The following is a 12,253-nucleotide window of genomic DNA, read 5'->3' on the forward strand; positions in this document are numbered from 1 at the left end:
AGGTCAGGAAGAGAAGAAAACTCAGCAGGTCAGGAGGCAAGGAGAGAAGAGAAAGAGGGAGGGAAGTGAGGACAGCCCAAAGTGGGCAGGCAAGGGAAGTGGTGTCCTCAGTCCTCGTACTCCCCTCTTCCCCACGCAGGATCACAGTGACAGTGACCAGTGGAGCAGTGCAGGGCACAGGAGCACAGCCAGGATGGGAGACCCAGGCACAGGGGTGGGCGTTGCTGCTGGGGGTGAGACTCACCGGGACGCGCCACACCTGCAGCAGCCCTGAGAAAGGGCCCTGTTCCAGCAGGGAAAACTTCACTCTGGAGCGATCATCTGCAAAGAAAGTGGGAGCTGCAGGGATTCAAGGCAGTCTTGAGCTCCAACAGGTTTTGCAGAGTGACTGCCACACAAATCCAATCCTTCCTTGACCATTTCTTGGCAAAGGCAGTCCCTTCTGCAGTGCTCATCTCCAGCCTGTGCATGTTGGCTCCCAAAGGACAGGTCTCTATCCCAAGCTCCTGTAGTGCAGGTCACTCAGTATCTGAGCCAGTGGAGACCTGCCTCTCTCCAAGGACAGAGAGCCTGCAGGTGCTCTGGGCCTCTGTTCCAGTGTTTGACCATCTTCAGGGAAATTCACTATTCCTTCTGCTGAGCTGGATTACCCTCCCAAATCATCCTCCTTGTCTCTTGTCCCTCCATGGCACATCTCCGAGAAGACTCCACTCTTCCCTGTGCCTCCCCACACGTAGCTGAAAACAGCAACCAGATCTCCCTTCTCTTCTCCAGGCTGAGCAAACCTACCAATCCCAAACACCATATGCTCCACCCCAAACACCTTGGTAACCTTCTGGTTTCACCCAAAGTCTCAAAATACTTTCTTGTGCTGTGGACTACCGGCCCTGGTCCAGCCTAGCTCCACACAGGAGGAAGAGGAACAGGAAGGAAGAGGATGCAGGTGTCACAGAACTTACATGGCAGGATGCTGGAAGAGGGCCGTGTCTGCTGGCTGCCTGAAGATGGTGGTGCAGAGCTGGCTTCTTCCTTGACAACTTCCAGGAGGGCCTGCCAGAGTGAGAGAGAGTGGAGGAGGCAGTGGGCAGGAAGGGTCAGGAACAGGAGGAACCGGGGCCTCCTGAGGACACCTGCACTCGGCAGAGGGGGGTCATGGCTGCACATGCAGAAGCCTGAGCAGGAGTGCCATGAGACCAGCTCCAGAATGGGCTGCCAGGTCTGTGCCATGCTGCCAGGAGAGGGCTGCTGCTGTCCAGGGAGGGACCTGGGAAGGAGTGGGTGATGGACAGACCCTGAGCAGTGCAGAATGCATGAGGGAACTGTGCCTGGGCATGCAGTGCCATGGAGAGGGGACACTGCCAGAACCACCGTGAAACTGGGGCATGGGACCCACTCAGGAGGCACTTACAGGGTATCTCTCAGCCCGAGCAGGTACAATCCTTCCCCAGGTCCCCTCAGCACATACAGCCATGGCAGCACTCCCTGCACCTGCCCAGGACAGCTCTCACCTCGTACTCCCTCAGGAAGCCCACGTGGGACTTGGCTGCCTTCTGGGCGTAGTGCTGGGCAAAGTTCTTCAGTGGGATGGGGCAGGACCTGGGGAGAGAGCCAAGGCACAAGGGTGAGGCTGAGATCATTCAGCAGCACCCAGGCTGTGTCTGCAGTAGGTGGACAGGGCTGTGAGCAGACCTTCACTCCTCAAATGCCAGGGATCTCCCAGGTTCCCAGCCCAGCTCTGGCCCGTGACAACCTGGTCTCCCCTAGACAGAGGCAGGTCTCAGGGGTGGCAAGGCCCAGGGCTCATTCCCAACAGACAGCAAGGACAAGGACATCCTGTTCTGCATGAGGGAGGAGACAATCTGGCCACAAAGACAGGCGCATGACCTCTAGATGTAGCCCCAAGACAATGAGATAGGTGGCCAAAGCCATGCCCAGCTGGACCCTGCTCTGTCCTTTTGGCCTCCATTAGGCCACCCAAGGCCACCCAGCTGCCACGAGCTTCTCCAGTTTGAATCACAGAATAAACTAGGTTGGAAAAGACCTTTAAGGTAATCTAGTCCAACCTATGACCTAACACCTCATCAACTAAACCATGGCACTGAGTGCCACATCCAGCCTTTTCTTAAACACCTCCAAGGACGGTGACTCCACCACCTCCCTGGGCAGACAATTTCAGTGCCCAATCACTCTTTCAGTGAAGAATTTTTCCTGATGTCCAACTTAAACTTCCCCTGGCACAAGGAAGCCTGTGTCCTCTTGTTCTGTCAGTTGCTGCCTGGGAGAAGAGCCCGACTCCCACCTGACTACAACCACCTTTCAAGGACTTGTAGAAAGTGACAAGGTCACCCCTGAGTCTTCTTTTTTTCAGGTTAAACAGCCCCAGCTGCCTCAGCCACTCTTCATAGAGCTTGTGCTCCAAGCCCCTCACCAGCCTTGTTGCCCTCCTCTGGACACGTTCAAGCATCTCAATGTCCTTCCTGAACTGAGGGGCCCAGAACTGGACACAGCACTCAAGGTACAGCCTCACCAGTGCTGAGTACAGGGGAACACATCTCTAGGGCATGCCTGTGGGCTGGGAAGCCAGGGGCTGAGGGAAGTGCCTTCCCCAGCACAGCTCTGCAGATCTCTGGCATTGGTGTACCCAGGAGATGGCACTTTGTTCTGTGCTGGGCTCCCCGTGCTGCAGGGAACAGCCCTCCCTGTGCTGACCCTGCTCACAACACCAGGTGGGATGGCTGGCTGGGCTTCTCTGTCCTGTCCTGGAGCCAAGGCTTTGCCGGGAGGGGTTGTGGATCAGGGTGGGCAGAGTGGCAAAGCACAGCAAGGCCTTACCTCTCTGTTCCTGATAAATCCAGGAGAGGTTCCTCCAAGATCTTTTCCAGAATGCAGCTGTGCAGGAAAATGTACTGGGACTGGAAGGCAAAGGCAGACAGCAACACAGACCGTCACACTGCAGAGACAGCACGAGAGGGTGGGTATGGTCTCTGTCCTGAAGGGTCATTCTGACACCTTGTCCCAGCCCCAAGGGCTGGAGATACGAGACAGACTGTGGAGCACCACAGATCAACAACATGGTGTGAGCTAAGGATTGCCTGCAAAGGGCCTCATCCTGTTCCTCAGTGCTCCAGGGTGTTTCTGAGCCTCCTGGGAGGTCTCTGGATGCTGCCGTTGTGGGTCTAGCAGGGCATGAAGCTGCTGAAGACCCTCCCAGCAATTTCCACTCCAGCTGAGCTGCTGCTTTCAGCAGCACGATGACACAGTGACAGGCTGGGGACCAGCCTGGGGGTGCTGGGGCTGGCCAGCCAGCTCATCCAACTGCCAGCCCTGTGAACTTCAATGGAATGAAGTGAGGGGCCAGGGGAAAGAGGGAGCAGAGATCTCACCAGTGTCTGAATCATCAGGTACCGGTTCATCCGCAAGGTGTAAACGACACCGAAAATGTCCACCACCTTCTCCTGCTTCATCTGCTGCAGCAGCCGGTCCAGGGCAATGAAGGTGCCAGTGCGGCCCACGCCAGCACTGGGAGCACAGACAGCAAGGGTTAATTAAAACAAGGCCTGAATCACAGCCCATAGGCTCCCTCCTGCTACTGGACACGCTCCTAAAGGCTGCTCCCTGGGCACCGCCTGAGCACACCCAGGCACCGGTCCCAGCACAGTATGGGGCTGGGAGCCATTCAGGCTGCCCTGGGTTGGTGCTGACCATCTCCACCTGCCCCATGCCCTGGGGCTAGGGGCAGGCTGCCAGTAGACTTGTAGTCCTCAACACCTGAGCAGGAGACTCCGCAAGCAGCTGTGTCTCCTGGGCACTGCCTTCCCTCACAGTCTGTGCACGAGTAGGACCCTCATCCCTCTTGCTCTCTCCCGCCATCCCCTGGGGCAGAGCCTCACCTGCAGTGCACGAGGGTCGGCCCTGCATCCTTAGTGCTCTGGATGTGCTCCCGGACCAGCTCTCGGAAGGTCATGATGGAAGTGGTGGACTCCGGGATGCCGTGGTCGGGCCACGCCGTGTAGTGCAGGTGGGACACAAACCGCTCTGCCCGGAGACCCTCCTGCACGGGGATTGGTGATGGGTGTGCAGCCCCCCGAGGTAGGCTCACACCCCACAGCCCTGGCAGCACCTGGGGACTTGAGGACACCTGCCTCAGCTGCAGGGAACAGCCAAAGTCAGGTCTGCACTGCCTGGTGGCTCCTGCTCCTCCATCCTCCCCCACAGCCCCTGCCATGCTGGGACATGTGCAAGTGGGAGGGAGGAGACCTGCCTTTGACTGCAGGGAACATGCCCTGGAAACTTCAGGCTGTCCCAGGGCAGGGACATGGAAAGGAGAGAGCAAGGGTGGAGAGCAGCATGACACATGCTGGCCACCCCTGTGTCACCCCTCTGAAGGGGCAGACTGCTCCTCAGGGCTCGGATATTCTCTGAGCCCCACAAATGGCAGGGAAAAGTGCCACCACCACTGAGTGCCTACCCCCAACCCCCAACAGGTCCCCACATCCCCTGGGGTCTGTACTCACATGCCACAGCTTGAACTCCCGTATGGTCCACTCCTCAGAGCTGCTCTGCATCAGCAGGTGGACCCGCACCTGCCCGTAGGACACTGGGGCAGATTCTGATGGCCAGTAATGATCACAGAGGACCTAGAGCAGGACAGGGTCTCAGTGAGGCCAGTGAGGGACCAGATGATCTTCTGGCTCCCAGGGAGCATCTGGAGAGCAGTGACTGTGAGGGGAGCCAGGACAAGCCCTGGGGAGCAGGCAGGGGTGCTTCCCCTTCCCACTGGGAGCTTTGCACAGCTCTCCCTCACAGCCCCTTTGGATTTCAGCCTCCTCCAGAAAAAAGGACCTGTGAGGGTCTCATCATCCCTGGAGATTGGAGGAACAGTCCACGTGAGGTGGCTCACCCAGAGGACATGGCAATTTCAGATTCCGCAGAAATATCCGAGGGTGGTGGGCATGGTCCTACCTAAGCTCCAGTGCTGGCTCAGCCCACCCTAAGCTACAGCTGAGCTGCACAGATCAGCCTCTCTTCCCCCAAACTGCCTTTTCATGGAAGCTGTAGGGACTGTGCTCATCCTGGAGCCATATGAGAGCAGGGGTTTTGTGGAGGACACAGACGCAGCCCTGGGCTCAGCTCACACCGCAAGGGCAGGGCTGGGCTGGGGCTGGCACCGACCTACCCGCCCGTTCTCCATGCACACTGTCAGCATGATGATGTTGCATACGTTCTGCTCCCACACCAGCCTCCAGAAGTCCTCTATGGTTTTCTTTAGGGGCCCCTGGGTGGCAATGAACTCTTGCTGGGATGTGTAGCCCTGAGCAAGAGGGGCAGACATGAGCAAGATGAGTTGTCAGGTTGCCAGGGCAGGTGGGTCCTGCCCTGGAACCAGTCAGTGCCTGGTCTGCTTTTGTGGTAGAAGGCGAAATTCCTGTTGTCCCTAGCCCACACAGGCACAGTTCCCAGGCAGCTGATCTCAGAAGCAGCTGATTTCACAGGAAGCATGAGCTGCCCAGCACGCGCTCTCTACATATTTGGAATCAAGTGACCCACACCATTTCCCTCCAAGCAGTTCCTCATTCAGTGTAACCAGAGAAAGTCACATTTGGGTCTTCCCTGTGCTTCCCCCTCACTCCTGAGGGTAGGGTGAGCATGCAAGGCCTCAGGGTATTTCTTTGCCCTTGGACACACACATGCCCCACAGATCCACACAACGGCACTGCATGCTGTGTGCCCTGCTGTTACCTGGGAACCTCCCGGATGGGGGATGAAGGCACAGCTCCAGAGTTGTTCAAATGCAGCTGCACAGACCAGAAGGAAAAAGAGCAGGCAGAAAGACAGGGCAGTAAGCTGGGAGTTGATGGAAGAGGATAGACACTCCACGAGCAGAAAGCAGAGAGACTTGCCAGTCTTCCCACACTCACACCTCTGCATCACAGCATTTGCCATCTGACAGGCTCCACCATCCCCTGCTAAAGGGCACCTACACATCTCCACCTTCCCCCCAGCTCCTCGCTGGCCTGTGCCAGCTGTGCCTTCACCAGCATCTCATGTCCCCCAGCCCTCACAGAAGGGGACACTGCCTCCAGAGTTTCTGTGATGGTGCCCTGTGGCCATCTCTCTGTGGGGAAGGCAAGTGGGCACTCACAGGCATGAAGTTGGCATTGATGTAGTCGGAGTGTGGATCCTCCCCCAGCTGGCTCAGCTTGACCCGAGAATGATCATCTGAAAGAGACCCCACACAGGTGAACCCCAAGGCAGCCCTTCACCAGGACACGGACAACTGGGTAACCCGGTGGGAGAAGCCTCAGCAGCTCCAGCAGGGAGGCTCTGTGCTCTGCCAGGCACCTTCTCCCCGGGGACGTGAGCACTGCCTGCCAGCTAGGCTAGCAGGAGACTGGAAAACAGAGCTGGGGTCATGAGGTCCATCAGTGAAGCTCACAGACCCCCTTTGGTCTCCTGCTGGGACCTGTCCTGAGCAGGGCTCACCCAGCAGCCTCCTGGAGGAGCTGGGGAGGACGGTGGCTCAGCCCTGGCTCAACCATCAAGCCTCAGGTCTCCAGAAGGAAAATGGAAACTGAGGCCCATTTCAAGAGTCCTCCCACTCCCAGGAAAGGAGCAGGCACTGACCCTGGCAACGATGCAAGGTGAGCCTGTCCTTGAGCACTGCCCTGGCCCATCTGGTCCCACACCAGATGCTGGGGGAGAAGGGAGGGGGCAGCACTTACAGGGCAACACATGGCGATATCTGTTCTTGGAGACATTTGCTGGGAGCTCAGCCTCTACCTTCGACTGCTCCTTACCAACTTCCTTCAGCTCCTGTAGGACAGGGGAAAAGATAAGCACAAACATTTCCTCTGGAGAGCTCCTGGTCAGCTCCCTGCTCATGGCCAGTGGCTCTGTCTGGAGGGTAAAGACGATTACTCTCACACAGAGAACTGCTCGACTCATCCCTCAGATGGCCCGCACACTCTGAGCCATAGTGGCTTTTCCCACTGCCTTTTCCAACAGCACTGTTCGTATTTAAAAGAAAAGCCCAAGAACAAGTACTGGTGGGAAAAGCCTCAGAAATCTACCAAATCTAGCACAAAGCTCAGAGGATTTTCCACCGAGCAAACAGAAATATCTTGTGCTGCATTGGCTTCTGCCCCTGTCCTCACTCAAGAAGCCAGAGACGAGTGATCTGAGGAGGGTTTGAAATTGCTGATGGGAATTTGAAAGATGCTGCAGCAGAACAGTCCAGAGGCTGCAGATGTTGGCAGTGGGAGCAGCCTGAGGTGAAGCTCACAGCCTGACCCTGGAGGTCTGAGAGTGCTCCTCGACCTTCCTTCTGGCTGCACACTCTTTTCTAACACTGTCAGGGTTGTTCTCATCCCCACCCCTCTCATCTTCACTCCAGTCAGGGCTGGGGCACTTTGCTGTGTCCTAGTTCACCCCACACCACACGTGTTTTGACCAGAACTTGAACAAAACAGGTTTTGAGCAAAGGAACTGCTTGATCACTTGGTCCATCCAATCTTTGGCCTCCAAGGCTGCTTCATAGGGTGCCTGGATTGCTAGAGATGGGAGACCCACTGAGTGGAGAAATCAAATGTCATCTCTAGGAGGAGTCTCATCTCACCTCAAACTCCTGGAAAAAGGCGTGGTTAGCACTTGCTGTCTTCATCTCATAGTACTGCTTGAAGTTCTGCAGGGGCACTGGCCGGTGGACGTTTCTGCAGGAAATGAAGTCCAGAGGAAAACCTGCCTTAGTTACTGGGAGGCCTGGCCAGCCAGTCAGGTGCCACTGAGACAGCCCAGCCGTGAGACCTGCGGTACCTGGATGCACACAGGGATGGTTTATAGCCCACCTCAATCCCAGGGAAGTGGGTACAACAGTTTAAATACTGGGAGGGATTTCAGGGTGATGAGGATATTCCCCTGCTGCAGAAGACCCACAGAGGAGGTGTAGACAATGCACTGACTTGGAATGGAGCTGGGCAGTAAATGCTGAACTTGGGAAAGACTGGTTTATAAAATAACAGAGGAGAGGAGAGGAGAGGAGAGGAGAGGAGAGGAGAGGAGAGGAGAGGAGAGGAGAGGAGAGGAGAGGAGAGGAGAGGAGAGGAGAGGAGAGGAGAGGAGAGGAGAGGAGAGGAGAGGAGAGGAGAGGAGAGGAGAGGAGAGGAGAGGAGAGGAGAGGAGAGGAGAGGAGAGGAGAGGAGAGGAGAGGAGAGGAGAGGAGAGGAGAGGAGAGGAGAGGAGAGGAGAGGAGAGGAGAGGAGAGGAGAGGAGAGGAGAGGAGAGGAGAGGAGAGTTTTTCTGGAGTCAAAGCATGAAAAAGGAAGTAGGTACAGGACAGTGGGAGCTGCAGTGAGGCCATACAGAGGGCAGACTCTAGCACTCACCTCAAGCTGTAGGTCACCATTTCCTGGGGCAGGCTGCTCTTCTTGGTTCTAGAATCAAAGCACAGGAGCTGTTACTTTTGCCTGCAGTGCAGGGATCGATGCCATGAGGTATTGTGTGCCACTGGCAGGCACACTGCCTTGCACACCTGTAGGGTTTTGTAACTTAACTGCACATGGGCAGCTCCTCCTTCCCTTCTGCCTTTGGCTTCTGAGCTTGCCAGGCACAATTCCACTAGCCCACATTCTAGTTTGTCTCTTTTTACACCCTCTTCCTGCTCTCCTCCAGGCTTGGCACTGAAGGTTGGGTATCTCAGCCTGCACTCAGCAGGTAAGATATGGCCCATGCTCACCTCTTTGCCTTGAGCTGTTTCCAGTAAACCAAAGCAAAAACAGCTGCAAGTGTGAGAAGAAATCCCACAATGATTCCAGCAATTATTGGCATTGAGAGTGGAGCTGTGTCTGCACTGGATCCAGCAGCTGGAATCAAAAAAAGAGAGTATAGAGAGAAGTAAGAATCAGTAAAAAAGTTTTTTATGATGAGGGTGGTGAGGCCCTGGCACAGGGTGCCCAGAGCAGCTGCGGCTGCCTCATCCCTGGTAATGTCCAAGGCCAGGTTGGACGGGGCCTGGAGCACCCTGGGATAGTGGAAAGTGTCCCTGTCCATGGCAGGGGGTGAAATGAGTTGAGCTTTAAGGTCCCTTCTGACCCAATCCATTTTATAATTCTATGACAGATTGCTGCATTTATTCTATTTATTGTATTTACTGTAGCCTATGAGCTCCCTCTGGCTGTTCGTTACCTCTAACCCACACAGCCAGGTAGGGAAGAGGCTCTTCAGCTTACCTGAGAACAGGGTAAATGTCACAGCAGGGGTTACTGGGTCATACTTGGTGAAGGCAGCAATGCTGAACCTAAAGGCAAAGCAGAGTCCTGTGTCAGGCACAGCCTGAGCTGAGCACAGCCCCCAGAATCCAGCACCCAGCAGGCAGCACCCAGGGGAACAGGACCCTGCCTCTGTCCTGAAATGCTGAATTGGAAAAAGCTGATTTTCTGTTATGGATTTAGGGGATGTGTGGGAATGGTCTTTCCTCCCTTTTCTACCTCTTGGACAAGTTTGTTCCACTGGGGGGAGCACGAGAAATTGTTCAGAAAGCACAAATGGGAAGCAGCTCTGCTCCGAAGCGTTATCTGCAGAGAAAGGTAGTGTCTGGTCTCTCATAGGACACAAAACATTAAAAACACACAGTTCATGTCAACTGGTTAACTGGGTTGATGGGAAAGAGCTGAGCCCTGTTTGACACAGCGGCATTTCAGCTGGAAGGGCTGAGCCCTGACCCAGACCCTTCCTTGCACACACAGAAGTGGCTGGTGCATCCTCTTCCCCATGGAGATCTGCCCCTCGTCCCCATCCTGGCAGCGGGCACACCAATCCCCACAGCTCTCTGCAGAGCTGACTCCCTTCTGAGCAGGTGACTTGGAAGGGCCCCTCCTTGTGCCCTAGATGCAAGCCAAAGCTTTTAAAGATAGCATTGGATTTTAGCAGCCAAGAGTTTGTCGACTGTGTGTGGGTCCCCTCTGGCAGCACCCCACACCTGGCTGCCAGGGCACAGACCTCCTTTGAAAAGTGAGCCTGCAGATGCCATGGCATGAAAGATGAGGGCTTGTGAATAAATAACTCACTGGAAGACAGGAAACAAGAACAGAAATTCTGAGTGGGGATGGGCTGACAGCTTTTCACCACCCTAATAATCACTAACTCAGAGAGCAGCACAGTCTACTGAGGATATTTAGGTTGGATATTTAGGTTGAGTGTTCCATGTACTGAGAATATTTAGGCTGGATATTTAGGTCAAGTGCTGTTTGAACTGAGAGTATTTAGGTTGTTTAGGGCAGCCAAACTGAAAGAAAGCTGTGGTGTAAAAGTATCTTCTAGTCCTGAATAACTGGACAGTTCAGTACATGTTACTGAATCATGTCACTGAATCATGGCAGGTGGACTAATGACAGGGCCCCATGTCCCTGAGTAAGCTGCTCCTCCGTGGGAGGCTCCTGTTGGAGTGAAAACTGGGAGGTGGGTGGGGCAGGTACAGAGCCTGGCTCTTCAGTGCCTGCATGTGGAGGCTATCCTGGAGTGATTGTGCTGTTGTTAAAGTCCCCTCGAGGCTGCTGATAGACCCTGGTCTGAGGCCTCTGCCCTGCTGTTCCCTCTCCATCCCCAGCTGACCCTCCAGAGCTGAGGCTGAGGGGTGAAGCAGTAAGTCCTGCCCTTCCACACCTGAGGTGACACGTGAACAATACAGAACAGAGAGATTTCATGGGCGATCAGCTTTCATCTCCAAGCTTCTGACACCTTCTGAGATACCCACACCAGCCCAGGGACCTGGGATGGGCATGAGATGGACACGGGATGGGAGTGCACTGCCAGCCATTCTCCTGCCAGGCAGGATAACGCAGCACACAGGAATTGCCCTCTGCTCTTGATGACCCCACTCTGGGGGAAATTTCCAAGGCAGTGGCTCTCTGGAAACTCCTTTTTTTTTTTTTTTTCCTGGGAGAAAACAGCCATTTCCCACCTCCTGTGTGTTATCACCAATCTGGACCAGTGCTGCCCCAACCAGCAGCTTAAGAGCCCGTTTAGCATGGGTGTGAATATAAAACAACTCAGTAAGAATCAGTTAAAAGTTTTGCATGTCTGCACATAGGAAAAGTAGTGGGGAGGGAAGGAAGGAAGGAAGGAAGGAAGGAAGGAAGGAAGGAAGGAAGGAAGGAAGGAAGGAAGGAAGGAAGGAAGGAAGGAAGGAAGGAATTCGGAAGGAAGGAAGGAATTCGGAAGGAAGGAAGGAATTCGGAAGGAAGGAATTCGGAAGGAAGGAATTCGGAAGGAAGGAATTCGGAAGGAATTCGGAAGGAATTCGGAAGGAATTCGGAAGGAATTCGGAAGGAAGGAAGGAAGGAAGGAAGGAAGGAAGGAAGGAAGGAAGGAAGGAAGGGCCAGCCAGCAGGTCCAACCCCAACACCCATGCACCACAACACTTATGGGCAGATTTAATTCTCCCTTAATTCCCAGTGGAAAGGGCAGCTCTCTCATGCACACGCTCTCCCCCGGGCTTTCAGTCTCTTTTCATAATGCTGTCAGTGACTTTATCACCCATCAGCCACCCTTGCTGCAAGTTTCTTAAAAATGAAATGGGATAACCTTCCAGAACTCCGGGGGATCAGAGAAATGCCTGTGGAGATGGTCCCCATTTGATGAAACTGTGAGCTGCTAAATTAACAGGACTGACTAAAGATACCATTCTTTGTTGGCAGTGGAAAACCTCTTTTTCCATCAACAGTTTTAAAGGTACCCTACAAAAAAACACATACCTCCATGTTCCTGGATTCTATTTACTGTCAAATAAGACTCTGAACTTACGACTATTGGGATCTATGTGTATGTCTCATGGGGAACTTGGACCTTAGCCTGAGTGTTTGCTACCCCCAGCCTCTGGGTCCCCCACTGAGTAGGCACCACTCTGTTTTCAAATCAGTTTCATTTTTGCACTGTCTGCATGTGGTTCTGAGTCACACACCAAAGTCCTACAAGTAACAGCATCTGTTTTAGTTCCTATCCTGGGGCTGGACATCTGCTCAGCTCCCAAGACAACACACACAGCCCTTGGCAGCCTCAGCTTTCCCCCTCCCTGCCCACTACACTGCCTAGTACTCCCTGCATGCCAGCCCCTGCCTTCTGTAAACACTGCTTGGTGGAGAACCCTTGGGGTCCCCTGTTAGGGATTTGGGGGTGTGAGGGTGAGGTGATATCCAGGGAGCTGGTGGCACCACGCAGGGACACGTGCAGTCCTTTTTCTCCTCCAGCCCCTTCCCCTCAG

The 12,253-nt window shown here is 54.7% G+C and overlaps 1 protein-coding gene across 1 annotated transcript in view; it reads right to left on the bottom strand.

Moving 5' to 3' along the window:
• Nucleotides 1-12,253, bottom strand: part of LOC138098996 (receptor-type tyrosine-protein phosphatase V-like) — a 35,792-nt gene that overhangs the window by 5,360 nt on the left and 18,179 nt on the right. The window contains exons 21-34 of the mRNA XM_068995971.1: nt 9,225-9,292; nt 8,732-8,858; nt 8,382-8,429; nt 7,616-7,709; nt 6,723-6,813; nt 6,143-6,219; nt 5,177-5,311; nt 4,515-4,637; nt 3,891-4,051; nt 3,384-3,519; nt 2,833-2,912; nt 1,509-1,596; nt 960-1,050; nt 245-321 (exon numbers count right to left, since the gene is read on the bottom strand). Of these exons, the coding sequence (XP_068852072.1) occupies nt 245-321; nt 960-1,050; nt 1,509-1,596; nt 2,833-2,912; nt 3,384-3,519; nt 3,891-4,051; nt 4,515-4,637; nt 5,177-5,311; nt 6,143-6,219; nt 6,723-6,813; nt 7,616-7,709; nt 8,382-8,429; nt 8,732-8,858; nt 9,225-9,292 (1,396 nt within the window). The remainder of the gene's footprint in view (nt 1-244; nt 322-959; nt 1,051-1,508; nt 1,597-2,832; nt 2,913-3,383; nt 3,520-3,890; nt 4,052-4,514; nt 4,638-5,176; nt 5,312-6,142; nt 6,220-6,722; nt 6,814-7,615; nt 7,710-8,381; nt 8,430-8,731; nt 8,859-9,224; nt 9,293-12,253) is intronic.

This window comes from Aphelocoma coerulescens, chromosome 26 (genome assembly GCF_041296385.1).
Source record: "Aphelocoma coerulescens isolate FSJ_1873_10779 chromosome 26, UR_Acoe_1.0, whole genome shotgun sequence".
Classification (NCBI taxonomy): Eukaryota; Metazoa; Chordata; class Aves; order Passeriformes; family Corvidae; genus Aphelocoma; species Aphelocoma coerulescens.